We start from the raw sequence: 21023 nt of genomic DNA, 5'->3' as shown, positions 1-21023 counted from the left end.
GCTCGGGGAAGTGGCGTGCGCGCGTTGGGCGCCAGCGCCTGCACGCCGCCGCTCCGCATGTCCAGCAGGAAGGTGTCGTGTGACTCCGCGTTCGAAATGCGTGAGACGCCGCCAAAGAGGCAGATGAGCGTGCCGCCCAGCGGTGTAAGTGTTGCGCCCCAGTAGTACAGCGGGGTGCGCAGCGTGATAGCGGTCCACTGCCGCGCCGCCACATCGAGGCGGTACACACAGCCGAAGTCCGGCGTCGGCTGCGTGTCCGCCGCATGGATGTTGTAGCCGCCCACAACGTACATGGCGTCACCGTGCACAGCGGCCGCGTGGTGAGAGCGGCAGCACGGCACACTCCCGCCGCAGCGCAGCGTTTCCCACCGCGGCGGTGAGACGGACATGTCCAACACATACAGCGGGCCGTCTGGCTCGAGGCGCTGTGGTATGAGCGGGCGCATCAACGACGGATCGCGCAGGCGGTCGCGGCCCGTCTGCTGCAGCGTCTCGCGGTCAAGCCCGTCAGCCGCCGTGAAGACGTTGTATGTGTTGTAGTGAATATCGTTAACCCCCACAGCTGTGATGCCGCCGAAGACGATGAGCCGCGAGCCGTGCAGACACGTGGAGTGGTACGCGCGCGGCAACGGCGCCACCCCGTCACACAGCATCTGCCGCCACTCGCAGGTCACTATGTTCAGCGAGAGCACAGACTCGTTAAGGTCGAAAGCGGCGGTTTTGCCGCCAATCGTCACGATCCACTCGCCATACAACGTGGCTGTGTGCCCCTCGAGACCAAATACCATGGATGAACGCTACACAGTGCAGGAAACGGGTTTAGAGAGCAAGAGAGAATGAAGACACAGCACCAATGGTAAAGAAAGCAATAGGATGGAAACATGAAGGTAAAAAATCTACTTTATGTAGATAGCACCGTTGTCATTGGCGTTGTTTTTTTGTTGTTGTTGTTGTTTTTTTTTTTTTTTNGGGGGGGGGTTCCCTTTCGTTTTTGGTTTGGGGCATGTATCCCTTGCCCGGCCAAGAAACTCCCGCACTGATGAACGAAGAGGCATGGGGGGTGGTGGTGAACGCCGCGTCACTCCTTCGGCGTGTACGCCTTCCACGGAGAGTTGCCGTCAATAATGCGGCGACTCGCGTTACCGTCCGTCTCGCGGTCAAACGTCTTCATGAAGCGCTCAAACTGCTCGTCGACGCGCTCGGCAGCCAGCTGCTGTGCGCCCCCTTGCCTGGCGTAATGCATCCTCGCCGTGTTCGGGTTGAGCGCCATCGGCGCGGCGCCCATCGCGCTGGCGCACACACGGTTAGTGTCCTCACTTCGAGCGTCAAAGTCATCGCGCAGGCGCCGCATCTCCTCCACACTCTTGCGTGACGCCCGCTCAAGCGACGCACTCTCCTGATGCAGTCCGCCCTCGTAGCCGAGGTCCATCTTGGACGGGTACCGCCCCGTCTCCTCCTCGACACGCTCAGCGTCCTTTGCGTAGCTCCGGTTCATGTCGCGGAAGAGCGTGTCCGCCTCCCGCAGCTTCGCGCTGCCATAGCTGTTCATCGCCACCGCAGTGTGGCCGCCCTCCTCGCTGAACACCTTCGCCTGCAGGTCATGGTTGTCCTGCCAGTCCACTGGGACGCCGTGCTCGTCAAAGCAGGTGCCGCGCACCAGCGCACCGTTCTCCCAGATGCCAGTGAAGAACAGGCGCGGCTCGTTCGCCAGGTATGTCTGCGTGCCCTCGCCGTGTGCACGGCCGTGTGCGTTGAATTCACCGTCGTATGTGTACGTCGGCGTGTAGAGCTGGCCACGACGAATGCAACCGTCGAAAAACTCGCCCACGTACACGAACCCGCCGTCCAGCTTCATCTTACAGTTGCTGCCCTGCAACTTGCCAGCGAAGAAAGTGCCCTCTTGCTCTGCACCGGTGGCGAACACCAACCTGCCACGGCCATGAGGTTTATTGTCGCAGAACTCGCCCTCGTACGTGAAGTCATGCTGCGTCAGCCTTCCCTTTACAAATGCCTCGTCCTTCAGCATCCCCTCAAACACCGTCTCCGTGGTGCCGTTCGGAATACGCACAGTGCCCTCTACCAGCTCATCTTCACAAAACCGCCCCTTGTAGTGTGTGCCATCCGCGAGCCACGCCTCACCATCGCCGTGGCGCTGCCACTGCGCGTTAAACTCGCCGCGGTAGAGGTCACCGTCGTCCTCGAGTTGGCTACCGCGCAGTGGAAAACCGTGCTGCTCGTCAAAGCGACCACGGTAGACACGGCCGTCGGGGAGTGTGGCTGTGCCTTCCACTAAGCAGTCCGGGCGGCGGGGGTTCAGCGTGCCATCCAACAGCAAGCCACTCGACAGCCGCGTCACGCCCAGTCGAAGGGCGCGCCTCATCANCATCGCACGCCCGCTACTATTCCCTTCATTGGTGTTGTTGTAAACATCATTACCATTAATGCAGCAGAAAAGTAAGATGCAGAAGTGTGGGCAGCAGCAGCAGCAGCAGCCTGATGATGAAGATGATGACTCTCACCATCATCATCATCATCACCACGGCGAAGAAGAAACGGAACATACAAATGTGCCCACGGAGAAGCACAAACACACCACGCTGAGAGAAGGCGCCACATCCGCAATGGGAAAGATGAATAGTTTTTTGAATGACGAAAAAGGAAAAGAAAAAGAAAAAAAAAAGAGTATTGCGCCCCAAAATTTGGTGGGGTGCCGCGCCCATATCCGCCTCCACAGAAGTACCGTTCCCCACGAACGCAAGCAGAAAGACGCATGCACAAAAAACGAGCCAACAACCACGTGCGTATCGGCAGAGGAAACAAAAGCGCACACACACACAAAAAAAAAGAATCGTAAATGGGAACATTGGTGGCCTACGAGACGGTGCAAAAAATTCAAAGCGCAAGGTACAAGGGAATATGCAGGCGCACACGTACACTAATGATCGCCCTCACCCACATGCAAACACACACACACACACACATAAACGCCGGCAATCGCTCTACTTTACCGGACGAGGCAAGCGGGAATCCCGACGAAGATCGCGGCAAAGGTAACTGTACTTGTACTTGATCTTAGGCTTCTTCTTGTGGCACGCTGGCAAAGCGGCAGCGGCAGTGGCAGACGCCGTCACACTTGCCCCAGCATGCACCACCGATACACCCTCGGCGTCCACCGGTGAGAAATCATGCAGATCCACCAACGGCACGGGCGGGTAGTCAAGCTGACGGTTAACGCAGACGAGCTGCACTGCGAAAAAAGCCCAACACGCCAGCGCGCTCGCCACCTGTGACTCCGACAGCAGGGAGAGGTAGTGAAGCTCAGGCCTCAGCACATCCCAGCACAGACGGTGCAGCAGCGGCGTCGGCACGACGGAGTCCTCGAAGGTGCGCAGTTTCACATCCAGTGCGTCGGCGACCTTCCCCTTGAACCGCTCCACCAGCCAGTGGTGCGAGTGCTGCACAGGGTGCGTGGCAAGGAGAGCCCCCACAACACCCAGTAGGCAGCGAAAGCGCGGCTCCGCATGCAGGCCGTGCGCCTGCAGAAACTTCGCCACATCCGCAGACCGTATCCCATCAAAGGCGTGCCGCAACTCATATTGGTAGTCTGCCCGGAGTAACTCCTGTTCCGCCTTGGTGATAACGCGGCGGCTGCGAATAGTACTGATCCCCGACAAACGTGCTGCCACCACCGCGCGGCAGACCATGTTTGCATCGCTGTTAAAGAGCCGCATCAGCAGCTCTGTGTACTCCTTCTCATGCAGCTCCGAAAGAACCGTGCGATCACGCCGCAGCATGCCCTTGGCGTCACGCAGCCCCGCCTGCGCAAGTTGCCGAGTCACCATTGAGATAGGGATGCTATGGGCTCCGGTGGGCTGTCGAATAGAGCGGTACAGCCGCCGGAAGAATCGCTGCAACACTTCAAACGGGCGACGGGCAGCTAAGAGCCGCGCGATCGCAACACAGCGACTCAACACGTCCAGAGCCCCTTTTTCGCTACACGACGACGCCGTCTCACTGATAAGCGACGTCAAGTCCTGTATCGACAACACACGCGACTCTGCGAGCATGAGGGTAATTACCTCGAGAAAATCTTTTGCACCCTCGTCGGATATCTCTATCTCTTCATGGCACTGCTCGAAGAACGGCACCACATCCCGTGCGTGGAAGCGGTCGCCCAACAGCAGCGCCACCTCCGCCGTGAAGGACGCCGAGACGTTTTTTAACGTACGCTCGGCGAAACCCCGCAGCGGGGTCCTGCAGGCGTTCGATACAACAATCTGCAACACCGCCTCATGCTGCACGGCTTCCTTGATCCGTGAGTAAGCACCTTCGCGTGTCAGCTCCTCCTGTGCGCCCGTATCGGGGTCGCACAGGAAAAAACGGAGGTCGTCTTCCGCCCTGCACGCCACATCATACTCCGCCACAATCGCACACCGCAGATCGTCCAATGCATTTTCTGGCTTCACAGCACACGTCGCGACGGTCTCCTGCGTTCCCCACGAGACGTGGCACTGCAGCGGCAGGCCTGTCGTGCACGGGTGGCCTGTCCACGCCACAACCCCGACGCGAGTTTTCTTCGCCCGCAGCGCGGCACTCAGAAGATCGCGCGTCTGCTGCTCATTGCGCAGTGGAACGCCGTCGCGGGTGTATAGATGCACGTCGTCGTCAGCGGTGACTCCCAAAGCAATCATACATGTCCCGTGCAGCGAGTTCAAGATCTCCGTCGAGTCCCGCCGCCATGAAAAGGGAAACACAACAATGTCCGACTGACCCAATGCGCACTCGACCTCGACATCAAGCACAGTCTCCCCATCGGCAGAGAAGCCGTCGCTCTCTGGCACAATTACTGCTGGATGCTCCTCCGTCGCAAACAGCTGCTTTTGCCGCGGTGGTTCTTCTAAGCTGGCGCGGAGAGGAGCCAGCGTGGAATCCTCACTAGTCCTACGCGACTCTGCGGCCAAACTCGTGAGGAAGGGCGCGTCCTCCGATGCGCTGACAAACAGGGGGGATTCTTGTAACACACACAATGTCGTCTCGGACGGGCTGCTGTCGTAATCGATACATTTCCCCACCTCTCGAGAAACAATATCTTCACCATCAGTCCTTGGCAACTTCGTTGGCGCACTGCTTTCATCCACATGCTTGGTCGATGGTGTTTGGGCACTGTCCTGAACAACTTGTTTGGTTGGCTCCGATTGAGGATTGCTCTCATTGGAAGGCTCTGTCAGCTTTGGAATAATAGCACCTTGATCAACAGGTTTTGTCAATTCCGGTTGAACATTTCTTTCAACAGACGTTGATGGAACCGGTTGAGCATTGACCTCATCGGCAGCTTTGGCCGTTTCCAGCTGAGTGCTCTCTTTTTCGGTAGGCTTCGGCGATTCTGGCTGAGCATTGCTCGCCTTCACACAATTTGCCGCGTTTAACTTAATACTGCTTACATCATGATGATCTGTTGCTTCTGGCTGAGCATTGCCTTCAACAACACATTTTGCTGCACCTAGTTGCACACTGTTTACATCAACGCGCTTCCCCGCATCCTTAGTGGTATTGTTCACCACAACATGCTTTGATTCATCCGGCGGAGCGTCTTGCTTCGTTACGGGGCTCTCAGGAAAGCGGTACGTCACACGGCACACCGCACGCGTCAATTGGCATCGTCGAAGAAGCTTGTTGGCGCCATCCTCGTCCTCCACAGGGAGCAACTCATACATGCCCGCACCAACGGCGTACAGCCGCAACGGCACGGACGGCGGGGGCGGCTGCTGCACAGCATCCCGCACTGCTGTCGCGAGGGCCTCCCGCACACCACGCCTGGGTGGAATGAAGCGCTTCTCGGTTGCCGCGCCGCCGTTGGGGTGGTAGATGCGCAGGTGCACGAGGCCGTCGTCAGCGAGCATGGAGCTGGCCAGCCCCCCCGCCCGCTCCGCCAGAATGACCACAAAGGTGACGCGCTCTTGTGTCGGTGCGGCGAAGAACGCCACCACGTCATTATCGGACTGCAGCTTCCGTTGCTGCTTCTCATTACCACGGCAGACGCTCAAGTCAAAGGCGCCGTTCTGCAGCCGCAGATCCTGTGCCTTGAGCAGCTCTATCACTTCCCTCAGCTTGTTTGGCACCCTTTCCATGGTGAACGTCCTGCGTGTGTGGTCGCCGGCACCGCTGTGTACTTCCAGTGTGCACAGAAAGGTTTCGCCACCCATCGCACCCTCATACAAGCAGAGTTCACTCCCCCTCTATGCGAACTACAGAGTCCCAGCAACAATAACACCAAGCGAAGCCAAAAGACAGAAAAAAAAAGAGGCGGATGAAGAAAGAGCAATAAGTATTTTTTTTTTAAATAAGGCAAATGGGGACCCCAGAAAACAAAATAGGAGAAGATGTGCGAATCATTTGCCGCACAACGAGCTGTCAGTGCGATGGACGGTCATCACAAAACACTCTTTACAATAACAGGGGGTGGGGAATACAAATAAAAAAAATACCATAGCACTGTCTCACCTAAACCCGACTGGAAACCGAAGCGAGCTCGGGGGTGCAACGCGAAAGCCTCCGGAGGCCGCCGTCGTCGTCGTCGTCGTCCCTGGAGTCCAGGCGCAGCCCATACAATGCGTCTACTATGTTTTCCAGTAGGGAGGCTCGATTTGTGAAGAAAAAAGTTCGCGCTTCCGTTGCAGTTTTGCCACGCCCCAGAAGGCCACGTTCAGTCTCCCTGTTCACAAGCGAGGCCAGAAAACAGTACCGCCGCACTGCAGCCACCGCTATCGCGTGGCGCACCAACTGCACCGCAGCGGCATCACCCGAAACGGGGGGCAGCATGTGCCGCATCAAGACTTCATAGGCCGTTGCCACGACGGTGATGAACACCGTTGCTCGCTTGGCATCCTCCTCAACCTTCGCAGGCGAGGTGTCATGCCAATGTTCATCGCAGTGCGCAATGGAATGTTCGATAAACACGGCAGCATCCACGACGGCATCTGTCCTCAAAACACCACGATCCTTCAAGGCCGTGGTGCAGTTCGCCAACGATACAAGGTAATAGTAGAGTGTCTTGCAGAATGAGGCGTCTGTTCCCCAACGCACACGGTCCCCGTACCAGTAGATCCCCGACGCATTCCACAGACTCAGTGAAGTCTTGAAGTCATTGGTGGCACTACATGCATACCCCGCTTGATTCACCTGTGAAATCCCTGCGAGTCGGTACATGATCGCCTTTTCCTCCAGTGAGGGGGCCAAGGCGGCGTTGTCTCTCATCTTCTCCCACTTCGTCATGTTTGGAAATAGGAACATACGCAACTCATCGAGAAGTGGATAACACAAATCCATGGTGAACGGCGAGGAGACGCACTCACGAAGCAACGCATACGCCTTCTTCGGGTCCTTATCCGCGTGTATTGCGTAAAGAGCAAGGTAGTACAGTGGGTCTTTGAACTCACTATCCAGCTCGTACGCCTTCCTCATCAGCCCTACAACTTCCAATGGGATGTCGCTAGTCTCATTTTTCAGCAGCGCAGCCCCCAGCTGATAGTGCGACTTCCCACTACCGGGGCACACACGTACCGCACTACGAAACAGTGACACATCATTGTGCCAGTCATCAATGCGCACGAACGTGACGTGCAGCCAAAAAAGTCCAAGTACCAGAAGGAATGAAAGACCCACAAAGCGTGTGGCACGTTGCTTCGGCTGAACACCTGCGAAAGTGTACACAATAAGAAGCACTGCACCAATAGAGGGAACATAGAGGCAACGCTCAGCGATGAATGTCCCGACGCGCACGAAGAGGTGGCTTACCGGCGCGTACGGCACAGCTAACCACATCAAGGCTGTCAACCACGACAGTGAAATGGCGTCACGGCGGAGAAAGAATTTCCGAACCTTTTGATAAACGAGGGCGACTCCCACGCCCGTCGCCATCATCATGAACGGCAATCTCGTATCGCGGAGGCCGTCTAGCGGCGGAATACAGTTATAGCTGTACTCACAGCACAGCTGCGTGGGAAAGAAAAGAAGTTCAATATTTTTCACCTGGATCAACCACCGTATGCCTAACCAGTTCACAATTCCAGGAGCCACAAAGTATTGTGGGTTCTCCGTCCGGCGAACCATGCGGTTGGATGACAAATCCACCGCGCCAATATGCCACTGCCGCAAGGCCACGTAACCAGCAACGAGCAGCAGGGAAACAGCAAATGTTATGACCACCTTGCGGGCCGACGTCCAACCCCACATATACATAACCCACCCATGGGCGACGAATAAAGCAGCAAAGGTGATGCCGCTTTCTTTGCACAAGACGCTGAGCGCTGTAAAGAAGAGCACGAGGAGAAGCATAAATGCTGGCTTCACCGGGTACCGTTTTCGTTTTCGGTGTCTCTTGTTGATTCCACTGTGGGCACTGCTGTGCACATCCCCCCATGTGTCTAGAAGCAGGAAGCGGTGCAAGTGGAAAAACGCACAGAACCCAAAAAAACAGTACAGCAACTCCGCCCTTCCGACAACGGCCACCACGGCATCAATGTGAACCGGATGAATCGCAAAAAGAAGCATCGCCAGCGAAGGAGCGATGCGGTGAAACCATTCACCGGTGGGAGCTGAAGCTGACAGGTATACGCGCGCCAATAGGTACACCCAGACACCATTAAGAAGAGAAATAAAAATGTTCACTGCACGCAGCATGGCGGCAGAGTGATGAAGTCCACTAAGCCAGTGCTGCAGGCGAAATGTCAGGACAGTCAAGGGGCGGAATGACTTATTCGCTGTCACAGAGTCAAGCTTCGTTCCCCAGTAGTCGTTCTGCAGCAAATTCCACACTGATGTGGTGGAGTTGGCGTAGGAATCCTTATTACCGAGGATTGCAAGGTGGTCATCAAATGTGAGTTCACCGCTCAGGCATTTGGCGTGCACCATTATCACAATGATCATAACCGCACCAATGCGGTACCAGTCCTTTTTGTCTAGATGCATCAATAATGATGATGATGATGGTGGCGGTGGTAGACGTCGCTCATCAATGCTGGCGGTTGGGCCATGTTTCGTTACGTTTCTCGCGGTCCGCGCGTCGGTCATCGCAGCGCCGGCCTACGCAAGAAAGGTGTGTGCTCTAACGGCAACAACAGCAATTAAGCAGAAAGGCAATGAGAAACGAAAGGAGGGGGCAAAACCGAGAAATTGTTGGAGTCCATGGCAAAAACCATAAATGAGCACAAGGACACCGAATGGCTGCCTTCCTCATATATATATGTGTGTGTATTTGAATGTGTGAGGAGGTTGTGCAGCTCACGCCGCGCTCTGCTGCTCACCGCCTCCGTCGCACTGCTGTGCGTAACTCCGCCTTAGGCCGGCGTGAAACTCTCGCTGCTCCCCTAGACGCACACACAGCCACTCGTGGAGATCCGTCACGCCGGTGTGCAACGCCTTATTCTTGTCATCGTCGTCACCGACATTGTCAGCGTGCTGCAGCATACCCCCGAGGTCGTCAAGCACGTGCTCCTGCGTCTCGATGAAGTTGGCGAAGGCACGCCGGGCAAGCTGCTCCTTCGCCTCGAAGCGGCGCAGTGACGCCTGCAGCGATGCGTTCACCTGAGCCGCCTCATGCCGCTCACGCACGAGGGCTTCTACCTTCTGCTGCAGCGCCAGTGCCGTGCTGCGCGCCTCGTGCAGGCTCGCCTCCATTTCACAGAGCCGCGTCGCCTCAGTCGACGAGACTGCAGCAGCCTTCTTCGCCGACTTAAGTGACCGCTCCAGCGAGACGGTCCGCCGTTCGTACTCCTCCTGCTGCCGCACAGACTGCGTCAGTTGCTGCCGCAGTTCCCGCCTCTCGTCATCCAGTTCCACCAGCTGCGCCTCGCAGTGCTGCCGGCGCCGTCGTTCCTCCTCAAGATTCGCCTGTAGAGCATGCGTGTGGTCGTCACGCGCCTCGGCAGGCGGTGAGGCGGCCGCGGCAACACCGTCCGCCGATAGGCTACGCGTGTGCGAAGGGCCTCGTGGTTTGTTGCGAGTGGGCGTCAGAAGAAGAGAGGTAGACGGTGACGTGTTACGCTGCAGTAAGGAACGCACCGCAACCGCAACGTCGTCAAGACTCTCGCACTGCTCCTCGCGTGGCAGAAGTCCGTGCAGCTCCTCCAGACAACGCTGTACCTGCGCGTGCAGCTCACGGTGTCGGCGTCGTTCCACGAGCAAGCGCTGGAGATCCTCGAGAAAACTTTTCGAGCGCAGTGTCTCCTCCGCGAGCGCCCGCCTCAACATCCGCTGGCCCACAATAAGCGACGCCACAGCCGACGGCAGCGCACGGGCGGTCGGGTAATCTTCCGCGAGTTGCTGCAGTGCCAATTCCACGTGCGGTGGCGTGGACATGTCTGCCCCCTCCCTTACTTCCCTATCGTCTTCCTGCTCCTCCGCGGTTTCCTGCTGCTGTTGTTGCTGCTGCAGAAGCGTGCAAAGGTGAGTGACGAGGGCCTCGAGGACGGTAAACCGCTCCACGTCGCCCCGCCTAATAATACACTCCTTGTGCGCCAAAACAGCGCAACTGTCGGCATGTAGAAGCGGCTCCTGCACAGAGAGCCACGTCGCCGTCCCCGCGCTCGCGTCAACGCCCCACATGGTCGTGCGCACATCCCGAGCCCCGCAGCGCAGCGCCGCGAAGCCATCGCCCGGGAACTGGAAGGAACCCTGCAGCGTTAGCGTGTCAACGTCCCACACGCACGCGCGCCTGTCGTCAGCGTAACTCCACACGTGACGGCCCAGAGACATGACCAGCAGGCTGCGCACCGCGAGGCCCTTGCGGTGCGCCTGCCACACACGCTGCGGCGCCCCATCGGCGGTGCTCGGCTTCAGCAAGAACGCGGCGATACAGCCAGTAGCGGTGCCGACCCACAGCCGCCCGCCGCGCAGCAGCACGCAGCATGACGGCTCCCCATGCTCCTCCGCACGGTACGCTGGCATCCCAAAGGAGAGCGTCTCGTCGGCGCGCCTGCGCCAGTTCCACACATCCACATCGCCGCGCTGTGTCACCGTCACGATGCGCTCCCGCGTCTCGTCGAGTGCCACGGTGTGAAGGCGACCACGTATGCGGTACAACCCCGCCGTGGCCACACCGTTGGCATCGACAGCCTCACTCCTGTTGCTGTCTCCCCACTGCACGAAGACAACTTCGCTAAATGTTCCATCAAAGGACGACACCAATACCCCAATTTTCTGAACGTATTCCTTCTGCTCACCCTCCAGGGCATCTTCCGTATTTCCCGCCCCGTTGGGTGTTGTGTCAGTTGTGTTAAGTGGAGCAGCCGCCACCGCCGTCAGCGGCACCCCGAGGTCGCACTGGCACAGCAACACACTCGTGGGCGCGTCAGCGTCGACGAGTACAAGGCATCCAGCTGCAGTAGCGATACATGCAAAGACGCGCAGCCCCCCGCAAGTCGTTGGAAACACCACAGCAAGGACACTGTCCGAGTCATTGCACTCAAACAGTGGTGCAGAGGGTTCCTCGACCGTGGACGCCGAAAGTGGCGACATCTGCTCCGCCACTGCGGACGCGGAGAAGTAGAAGACACGCGTGCCGGACCCACCAACAGTCCACACAGCGCCGTACGGATCGCAGTAGACGGCCGAAAATGCGCCGACCCGGGCGGAGGGGAGCTGTCCCCCCATTGTGCACTGCGGTGGAGCAAGCATGTGTGCGCCGGACAAAGACACGCAGAACGCCCTGGCCCCGCGTTTGTGTCGTCCTTCTCTATACTATCGATCCCTGCTGAATGTTTCGGTTGCCACTGCAGTTATTTTTTGGTTTTGTTTTGTTTGGGAGAATGCGGCAGGATGCACAAAAAAGGGCCAACAAAACAATGAAAACAAAGAAAGATAGTCCAAAATTAAACTAAGAATGCCTCCGGTCCAGCTTCAACGCCGGTGGCACCGCAGCACTTCGCCTCAAAGAAGTCACCCTCGGAAACACGCATGGAACATGTGTGGTTAACATGTGGTAAGGAATGCGAGAGAGAGAGAGAGAGNGGGGTGGGGCGGGGCGGGGTACGAAATGCACGCGCCCACGAGCAGTGTCAAAAGTGAAGCACAGCTGTGGTATCGCCGAGCGGCGTCAGCATCCACCCCACCACATTCACCTTGTCCCTCGGTCCACGACTGTACATCAACGCAAGAAACTCGTCCCAGTGAAGCGTCATGGTCTCATCAAGCCCAAGCTGGTTTCGAAGGCTGGAGACCTCCTCCTCCGTCGGCGGCTCGCCATACAGGCGCGCGTGAATAGCGGCTAGATCACGCACCTCCACGAAGCCCTCCAGCCCGGCGGTGGGCTCGACATTGAACTCCAAAAAGACGCGCTGCAGCTCCTTCACGAGGTCGGCGTCATACACGCCCCCGTCCATTCGCAGCGTCACGAGAAACGCCTCCCACGGGATGCGCTTGAGTGGCACGCGGCGGCAGAGGTCCTCGAAGAACGCATCCGTGTACATGCTGATATCGCGCTCGCGGCCGAGAATGCGCAGCCGCTCACGGAACCCCGCGACGAGCGCTGTCGCGGGTACGGTGCCGTCTTCCTGCATCTCGAGGAAGAAGCGCTTCATCGCACGCAGGTGGATCGCCGAGGGGTGGCTGCTTGGTTTCGGCAGTCGTCCCACCGCCTGGCATGCGAGGACGCAGTTGCGTCGCGTCTGTTCGAATACCGCCTCCGCGACGCGCGGCGGGATGGCGGTGCGGCGCATGCCCACCTCCTTCACGTTGGTGTTGCGCACAACCAGCTCCGCCAGGTAAGTACCGCCCGTCCACGAGATGAACTCGTTGCCACTAAGCTCAATGCGTTCCAGCGCCGGGTGGTACATCGCCATCCGTGTTAGAAAGTACACCGAATCATTTGTCAGATAGTTGTCGGCACAGTTCAACGACTTGAGGGCGGAGAGCCGCTTGCACAACTCCACCACCGGCCGGATGCCCTTCGGGCCGACGTATGACCGCGAGAGGTTCAGCTCAGTTGTCGCATTCCACTGGCCCACGTGGCTGGAGAACATCGCAGCGACTGCTGTTATGGAACGGCACTGGTAGCGCTGGCACAACTCCTTGTATGCCTCGCAGGGCGAGAGCACGTGGAACTCCGCCTGCAGCTGCTGTACATTGTACGAAAGCCCCGCGGCTGTATAGGACTCCATATCCACACCGCCCCCGCTAGCCGGGGTCGAGTGCATCGTCATCTTCACCCGCTGCCGTGCGGCACATATACACAATTCAAACAGAAGTGACAAACAAAAAAAAAACATCAAGAATAAAAGGAGGTGGTGAGAGAATTGTAACGAGCGAGAGGAGTTATATGTTGCCCGTACGAGTAAAAAGCATCTGTCATTCCGGCGCCCAGGCAATAAGAAGACGTGAGAGCAGAGCTCAGAGAGGCCGCCGCACCCGCCGCCACATCAGCTGTGGGCACACATACCCGGGCAAGATCGGTGACAAACCGATGAATGAGGGATCCGAAAAATAAACAGAGAGGAAGAAAGAAAGATAGTAAGAGGGGGAAAACGACTAGTCTTGTACAGGGAAGTCACAACTCGCCACCATTAATGTGTTGCCTATTGGATAAAACCGGGCACCTTCTGCTTCGTCGTCGGAACCGGGGCGTCCGAGCTGCGGCGCTCCTCGACCGCCAAAGGAGTGGACGGCGCCAGCCTCGCATTGTTCGACAGAAGAAATAGTTTGAACAGCGCACGCTTCATTTCATCCACAAGCGCATCTCGAGCACCAGCGGACTCAGCGCAGCAAAGAAGCGATCCGTTGTCATGAGAGACAACAAAACCATATCTGGCAAACCCCAGCGGTGGCTTCACCGCGAGCTCGTTGGCAATATAGACGTCCCTCACCGCCGTCATGCTCCACGAGTAACGCTTCTGCTCGCCCTCGGCGTAGTGCACTATGTGGTCCCCCACAATGAGCCAAAATGAGCGAATGTAATTGCTGCATCCGCTGCGGCAACACCATACGGGTGTCGCATATAGCACACACGTAGGATTGCGAGCTGCCTTGCCATCATCACAGCTGCCACCGTTGTGTTCTTTCGCCCCTCGTTCAGGTGAGGGGGAACTTCCCCCGGCACCTGTAGACTCTGCTTTAAGGCCTCTACGAAAGAAGCGAACAAGCGCATGTGCGTGTTCCACGCGCTGGGGACACAACAGCAGCAATATGGGGTTGGGGCCGACGGAGAGCTGCAGATAGAGTCCATTCTTGGCGCAAGCACGCGGCGCCTGCGTCTGCAGCATTGAAGCCAGCCGGCACTTGAGCACACGGCTCAGCGCAATAGTCATCTCCGGCTCTCGCGCGTTCGGCTTCCGCAGAATAAGCCGTGTATCGGCGTCAAGCGCGACCCACACACGGTCCCACTTTTCCATGACGCATGGACGCACACACTTGTGCGCCCAGAAGCCCACACGCAGCTCCCTTGATGGGTTCAGCCGCTGCGGCCGCGTCCTTCGATTCACCGTCAGCAGAAACCCACGCATCTTTGCCACGGCGTCGGCTTCACAGAGACACCCGCGTGTCAACAGCTGGCGGAAGCGCTCGAAAGAGACAACTTTCTCCAGTGGCTCTGGTGAAATGTCATCACAGACTGCAGCAGCGAGAAGAAGGCGGCAGACGGCGGAGTCAATGAGGAGCTCGCCGCCTATCTTCGTCGTGCCTAGCGAAGCAAAGAAACTATACACCACACACTCATTCTCACCCGAAAAAGGAAATGGTGGGTGCACTAAAGTGGGATGATTCACCGTCTCCTCCATCACCAGCAGGAGGCGCCCAAACTCCTCAGAAAGAGCAACGAATGCAATATGCTCCTGCAGCTCCACAAAGCTGCGCTGCGCCAATTCAGCAGCCCAATAGACAACACTCAGGGGTGAGGCGGAACTATCAGCCACTTCGATGCGAGCAGATGTCTCTTCCTTCATAAGCTGTATTACAGCATCTGCCAACACGGTCTTGTGGAAGGCAGCTTCAGATGTCACCGCATTAGGTGATATACACCCACTGGCATTCAGAGAGGAAGCAAGGGATCCAGTGCCGTGCACATACTTTCGCTCAAGTGCCTCGATAAGCGCCACCTCCTGGCCACGATACTTCTCCAGCTGTGCATCCACCTTGCCCAGCTTATCAGGTGCGTAGCGTTCGTAAATGGCAACAATGCGGCTGCGATAATCTGCAGCGGCATCACCGTGTTCAGATGGTTCAGGTCCATACTTCTTCACAACAGCAGCGATGAGCTCCTCCTCACGGCCCCGGTACTTCTCCAGCTGTGCATCCACATTGCCCGTCCTAGCAGGTGCGTATGCCTCGTACAGCGCCAACAACCGTGTGCGGTAGGACGAAATCACACTGTCCTGCTCCACATTTTCCTCGTCTACGCCGTCGTACTCCAGCTCTGGTCCGTATTTGCGTACCAAGGCCTCAAACAGCTCTTCCTCGCGTCCTGCGTACTTCGCAAGCACTCTTTCAACAGATTCCACTTTCTCAGGGGCGTACGTAGAGTAATAATTGATAAGGCGCTGGTGGTAGTACGTCTGCCAATCATACTGGTCCCAATCACCGTCGGTGTTATCATTTTTCTCGTTGCCGTCGTTTTCCGTTGATTCCGCAGGCTCGGGGCCGTACTTGTTGACGAGTGCCTGCAGGAGATGCTCCTCGCGACCCTCGTACTTCACCAACTGGCCATCCACGTTACCTACCTTCTCTGGAGCATAGTACGAGTAGAACGCGATAAGACGTCCGCGGTAGTCGCCTGACATATCGTACCTTTCTCGTTGGCGTAAGTGTTCGCATGCGGGGGATAATGGTGATGTGGAGAGAAGGGGGGGGGAGGGGAAAACAGCTAAGTGCAGGTATTATAAAGCGCAATTTATAAGCCCACAGGCAGCAGGCGGTTTGAACACAAATAAGGAAAAAAAAAACCAAGTCTGTGTGGTTGCAGTGATGCACACCAGCAAGGATCTGTGGTTGCGACGACGGCATCATACCAGCGAAGCCTGATACAATCCTTTTGCCCGTACGCTCTCAACCAGATGATCAACCGGTGCCGTTCGCTTGTCGTCCTCAGGGAACAGTCGCCACTCCTTCGCAGCATCCGCGAAGGAGACGTTAGTGAAACTCTTCATGAAGGCTTGCACAAAGAGCACGTAGTTTCCCTTCTGCCTTGATCCTTTACTGCCGCTACTGCTTCGGCCCCGCTTGAGTCCCTGTGATTGCGACTCTCTCAGCTCCCGCTGAGAAAATCGAACCTCACGCTGTGATGTCTTGAGGTCGTGCTGCAAAGCCAGCGAGGCCATGACGCGAGCGTCACCCTTCTGCAGCGCGAACACGTCGTATCTGGAACCGTCACGCACCAAAAAACGCCCTACGGCGTCCACCGGGGCTATGAGGGGTCTCTGCTGCTCCGAGCTCACAAGAACAGCGGCGGCACCGAAACGCCGCTTGACTTCCAGCACCCCCGTCTTGGTGCGGTAGGGCACACCGTTCACGTACACGTCCATTTTTACTTCTACGCATGCTTTTTTTTTTTGTTGGGTGTGTGTGTGGGTGTGTATGGTCATGAATGTTTGTTGTTCGTGTTGTTTTAAGCAGAAAAAGGAGAAAACAAGAATGAGATGGGGATTGTGTGCCTACGTGTGAGAAAGCAAAAGCTCACCATGCTGGCTGCACACAAGCGGTGCCGGCCAATGGGGCATCCCCCGCTATTGTTGTTGTAGCGTGTGTGTGTGTGTGTGTTTTGTTTGGATGTGCTTCTGTTACGGCCGGCGCCTTAACGCCGTCAAGAGACCCTCGTCCACCGCGACGCCGGCCTTCTGGAGATAGACCACCAACAACGCCTTCTGGACGTCGGGTGCCACCGCCGCATTCAACGTTCCCCTCTTTGTCAGGGCCCACGCAAGTGCGTCCTTCAGAGTACCCTGCTGTAGCTGCGGAAGCAACGATGCCGCCGTGTTAAGCTCCTCCATTGTTGTGCACTGCGCACACGAATCCACTATTAGCTCCAGCAACGTCGCCTGCATGGAAGCCGCAACGTCGGACGCAACGTCGCAGCACCGATAGAGACGCACCAACACGGACGTTGGGATGGGGATGGTGCGCACCAGAGCCTTTTCTTGCCCCAGTGGCCGGAGAAAAAGCTGCAGCAGCAGCTTCTCCAACAGCGCCTTGTCCAAACGCGCAGCAACGGCTTCCACCGCGGCGGCCAGCACATCAAGTTGCGCAGGCGTCACGTTCTTGCTTTCATTCATGAGGCACCGAACGAACAATTCAAACGCCTCTGCAGGAAACTGATGGCACTCCGCCCCCACAAACATTGCAACTTCTCTCAGCGAGAATTCCGCCGGATGCTGCTCCGCGAAGGTCAGCAGCAGCACCATGAGCGGCCGCAGAGCGCCTGAACGCCCCGTCGCAACGCCTGCTGCCGCCCGCCAGATCTCAAATGCGACAGCCGCCGATAAAAATGGGGCGAACCGCTCGAGTGTATCCGTGCAGCGCTGCAACAACGCATCCGTGCCCCTGTACATGCTGCTCTCAGTCTCACCCTCCTCCTCCATCACCACGTCCGTCGCTCCAATCGTTCTTTCTGTAGACCGCAGCAGATGCGGCACGCGTAGCAACTCACAAGCGCTGCACACACACGCAGCACACTCCGTAACCACAGCCGACGTTACGCCGCCCTCCTCCCACGCCCTGGGGAATCGCTCGAGCATGCGCCTGCAATTCGCAGCAGATGCACAGTCCTCTTTGGCTGGATCGCAGGAGGCCAACACATCCAACGCCACGCCCAGCGTTCCCGCAAGCCTGCCGCTGTACCTATTCCATACAACATCATGCATCTCATGGCACTTTTCCAGCAACTCCTCTAGAAGTCCTCGGGTCTCTGCTCCCACAGTGCGCGTGTGTTGTCGCTCCAGCGCGGCGGCGGTGCACACAGTCCCCAATGCATGCACGGGGTCCACCACCACCACCACCTGCGAAGACTCCACATGGCCATCACTACCAGGACGGATGCAGTCAATGACTTGACGGCGCAAAGACTGCGTGAGTTCAGTCGGCTCAAGGCGCGCGAGGACCTCCAAAAGCTCGCGGCACACCTCCGCCTTGAGAGATCGCCGCTGCAAGTGCCGCAGCAAGTAGTCTACCTCGTCGGACCCAGCTGTTGAGGCACTAAGCGCCTTGGTAAGCATTCGCACAATAGACTCCACCGGCAACAGATGGGCATCCGATAGCAGACGGACCTTCAGCGCCTGGTAGTCGCTTCCCATCATTACTTCTTCCTCTCCCTCAAAGGCATCCATGTCTCTTTCAGCAAGGCGAGCCTCCTGTACCGCGCACAGCAACTCCTGTTGCGCATCACACACACACTCTGGGACGGTAATCAACGCCTCCACAACCAGCAAGCGACTGGTGCTAGACATGTTCTTTGAGAAACGAAGGAGGCGACGACACGTTGCCTTCCAGAGTGCTGCATGTTCCCTCTCCATTTGAAGTCTAGCAATGCACCACAGGAGTTGAGCCGTTTTTCGCTCATCCAGCTGTGACAATTGCTGCTTCTCACAGAAGAGTAGCGCATCCACCATATCCAACGGACCTGTCAGAGCGGCCTTGGCAATTGCGTGAAGGGACGCCACAATTGTTTGCGGCCTCCACATCGCAATCTGTGCCCCAGTAATCCGCTCGTCAAGTTCCGTCAGCAGGCTACCGATAGTGGCGGGCGAAAGATTCACATCACTGCCGCCTTTTACAATGCGAAAAACGTGTACAGCCACCTCGTCCGGAAACGGCACTGCGACAGGGAGACGCGGAAGCAGCGAGGCGAGCTGCTGCACGGCGGTATTCGCGCAGCGCGCCAGCTGCACGTCACGTGTACTGCGAGAAAGTGCGACCAGAGAGGCACCAATGGAACCGAGATAACGGGCCGTGCCCATGCAGGGGGATGCGTCTCCGAGCGACACCGCCCGCTCAGACAGCAGCGAGAGAATTGCACGCGACGGGGTTCCCATTCCGTGTGCAATGCAGGAACGCTTCCTTCGCACACCTCGACGACGCAGTGCTACGGTGCATAGGGGAAAATAAAACGAAAAAAAAAAAAACGGAAAAAAAAAGAGCAGAACATCATTCGCTGACAGCAGCTCCACCGTACAAAACAAAGAGCCACATTTAATAACAGAATGCACGGCCAGAGAAAGAAAGAAAGAAAGGAGGGAGAGGAGATGAACTTTCAGCATTGAAATATAAATACGGAAGAAACGAATCAAATCTGTTAACGAACAAACCTCGCACAGCACATCTCACCCTCGACAGCCCTCACATTCACGCCATCCTCATGCAAGGCATCAGCTCATCTCCCTCCTCCCCTGTCTGAATTGGTGTATTTTGCGCTAGAATCCTCTTCGCCACAAACGGAATGCTATCGTGCAACACTCGCAGGTTCACCTGGTTGGATTTGGCCAGCCAGCGCGAGGATAATTCGGCCAGTGGCAAATGTGTAAAGAGACCTAATGGGTAGTGGTACAAGCGGTTGGAGTAGTATACAACATTTGCGTCGCCCGGAAGTTCTCCACCAAACACAAAAAATGATCCCTGCGCGAGCGCCGAGGCGTGGCCGCTGCGTGCGCTTGGGCGGGACATGCCGCAGTTCACCGTGAGGTCTACCCACCGTGACACCGCGGGCGCCGTGTCGATGCACCAAAAGTCGTCAAAGTACAACTCCCCGTCGGTGTCGCCACCGTGAATATACACGCGGCCGCTCACCACCACCATCGCGGACGCGTAGCGCGGCGCCGGTCGCGGCCCGGACCGTGTTAGCACCTCCCGCCACGTGTTCGTTGGGAAGTGGTAACAGAAGAGCGAGTTGCTATAAACCATGCTGCTAGTATTTGGCTCGTTTCTGGCACGGTAGCCACCGAATACGTACAGGTGGTCGCCCTCCACCTGCGCACTGTGGCCGAGGAGCGGGAGAACCGGTTTCCCGAAGGTCCCCGGCGACCGTACCGCGTACCATTTGTGTGTGTTGAGGTCTAAGTACCAGAAATTGGGCGGTGTGTTGCATGGATCCCCCATGAGAACATACATATGATTGCGGTAGATGTGGGCAGTGTGCAACCGCCGATCTCCAGGACCTTCCGGCTCCGGCGGTGCCTGGTGGAGGCGCGCCCACGTGAAGGTGATAAGATTTAGCACAAGAACATCCGAAAAAAAAGTGGGCAGAAACACATCCTGCCCCCCGTATACGTACATGTTGTCACCGTACACCACGGCGGAATGACTGATGCGTGGTGCAACTACTTCGCTGTTGATTGTCTCCTTATACGACCACCTCTTCTTCTTGAGGTCAAAGAAGTGAACATCGTTATACGCATAGTGCAGCGCCCCACCGCCGAAGAGGATGAGAAACTCATCCTTGTAGTTCACCAGCGAGTGGCAGCAGCCGTGTGGAGGCGTGTCCCCCATTGAAGGCACGCTGCTCCACATGTACGACGCAGACTCGCTCCTGCAGGCATGTAGAGGCATCCTGCCGCAAGCAGAGCGCAATTAACGGAGAGAGAGACAGAGACAACAACGCCGGTGTTGAACCCTTTCGCGGCCTAACTGTTCCTGAGACGGCGCACACGCCAGTTGCACAAACGCCCAGACAGAGACCCACAGACACACACACACACACAAAACCACACAGACAGAGGCAACTGACGAAAGAAAGAAAAAAACCAAAAACGACGACAAGTCCCAAAGCCAAGGGGGAGAACAGCGATCAAGGTGGCACGAAGCGGGTGGAAACGGCAGGCAAATGCCTCTACTTTTTTGTGTCGGAAGATCACCGTGCTACTGACGCCACCTCGGAGACCTCCGGTGGGTGTGAAAGCGCAGGGGAAATGGAAAGGGGGAACAAAAGACACGCAAAGAAAACAAGAGGAAAGAACAGCAACATGCAGCCACGCCCGGAGCAGTTTCACAACATCACACGGGTACACGCATACAGAGAAGAAAATAAATAAAAAATTACTCTCTCCTCCCTCCCT

General features: G+C 57.2%; 10 protein-coding genes across 10 annotated transcripts; all 10 read right to left on the bottom strand.

The window, feature by feature from the left end:
* Nucleotides 1–2: 2 nt before the first annotated feature.
* Nucleotides 3–788, bottom strand: DQ04_00081300 (BTB/POZ domain containing protein; the record flags this gene model as incomplete). The annotated part of the gene is made up of 1 exon (XM_009308093.1): nucleotides 3–788. A coding segment is annotated over one exon (786 nt), but the record flags the coding sequence as incomplete, so codon positions are not given.
* A 290-nt stretch (nucleotides 789–1078) lies between these two features.
* Nucleotides 1079–2386, bottom strand: DQ04_00081290 (hypothetical protein; the record flags this gene model as incomplete). The annotated part of the gene is made up of 1 exon (XM_009308092.1): nucleotides 1079–2386. One exon carries the CDS (start codon nucleotides 2384–2386, stop codon nucleotides 1079–1081), a length of 1308 nt encoding a protein of 435 aa, XP_009306367.1.
* Nucleotides 2387–2999: 613 nt separating this feature from the next.
* On the bottom strand, nucleotides 3000–6128 carry DQ04_00081280 (hypothetical protein; the record flags this gene model as incomplete). Its single annotated transcript, XM_009308091.1, has 1 exon — nucleotides 3000–6128. The coding sequence occupies one exon, from the start codon at nucleotides 6126–6128 to the stop codon at nucleotides 3000–3002; it is 3129 nt and encodes a 1042-aa protein (XP_009306366.1).
* A 373-nt stretch (nucleotides 6129–6501) lies between these two features.
* DQ04_00081270 (transmembrane and tetratricopeptidecontaining 4) lies at nucleotides 6502–9069 on the bottom strand (the record flags this gene model as incomplete). The annotated part of the gene is made up of 1 exon (XM_009308090.1): nucleotides 6502–9069. One exon carries the CDS (start codon nucleotides 9067–9069, stop codon nucleotides 6502–6504), a length of 2568 nt encoding a protein of 855 aa, XP_009306365.1.
* A 210-nt stretch (nucleotides 9070–9279) lies between these two features.
* Nucleotides 9280–11649, bottom strand: DQ04_00081260 (hypothetical protein; the record flags this gene model as incomplete). The annotated part of the gene is made up of 1 exon (XM_009308089.1): nucleotides 9280–11649. One exon carries the CDS (start codon nucleotides 11647–11649, stop codon nucleotides 9280–9282), a length of 2370 nt encoding a protein of 789 aa, XP_009306364.1.
* Nucleotides 11650–12053: 404 nt separating this feature from the next.
* On the bottom strand, nucleotides 12054–13196 carry DQ04_00081250 (putative calpain-like cysteine peptidase; the record flags this gene model as incomplete). The annotated part of the gene is made up of 1 exon (XM_009308088.1): nucleotides 12054–13196. One exon carries the CDS (start codon nucleotides 13194–13196, stop codon nucleotides 12054–12056), a length of 1143 nt encoding a protein of 380 aa, XP_009306363.1.
* A 372-nt stretch (nucleotides 13197–13568) lies between these two features.
* On the bottom strand, nucleotides 13569–15764 carry DQ04_00081240 (hypothetical protein; the record flags this gene model as incomplete). Its single annotated transcript, XM_009308087.1, has 1 exon — nucleotides 13569–15764. One exon carries the CDS (start codon nucleotides 15762–15764, stop codon nucleotides 13569–13571), a length of 2196 nt encoding a protein of 731 aa, XP_009306362.1.
* Nucleotides 15765–15986: 222 nt separating this feature from the next.
* Nucleotides 15987–16505, bottom strand: DQ04_00081230 (hypothetical protein; the record flags this gene model as incomplete). The annotated part of the gene is made up of 1 exon (XM_009308086.1): nucleotides 15987–16505. The coding sequence occupies one exon, from the start codon at nucleotides 16503–16505 to the stop codon at nucleotides 15987–15989; it is 519 nt and encodes a 172-aa protein (XP_009306361.1).
* Nucleotides 16506–16760: 255 nt separating this feature from the next.
* On the bottom strand, nucleotides 16761–19007 carry DQ04_00081220 (hypothetical protein; the record flags this gene model as incomplete). Its single annotated transcript, XM_009308085.1, has 1 exon — nucleotides 16761–19007. One exon carries the CDS (start codon nucleotides 19005–19007, stop codon nucleotides 16761–16763), a length of 2247 nt encoding a protein of 748 aa, XP_009306360.1.
* A 310-nt stretch (nucleotides 19008–19317) lies between these two features.
* Nucleotides 19318–20517, bottom strand: DQ04_00081210 (kelch domain-containing protein 3; the record flags this gene model as incomplete). The annotated part of the gene is made up of 1 exon (XM_009308084.1): nucleotides 19318–20517. The coding sequence occupies one exon, from the start codon at nucleotides 20515–20517 to the stop codon at nucleotides 19318–19320; it is 1200 nt and encodes a 399-aa protein (XP_009306359.1).
* Nucleotides 20518–21023: the final 506 nt, after the last annotated feature.

Source organism: Trypanosoma grayi (genome assembly GCF_000691245.1).
Source record: "Trypanosoma grayi strain ANR4 Tgr_8_V1, whole genome shotgun sequence".
Classification (NCBI taxonomy): domain Eukaryota; phylum Euglenozoa; class Kinetoplastea; order Trypanosomatida; family Trypanosomatidae; genus Trypanosoma; species Trypanosoma grayi.
Note: the sequence above shows the minus strand (reverse complement) of the source record. Positions and strands in the feature narration are given on the sequence as shown.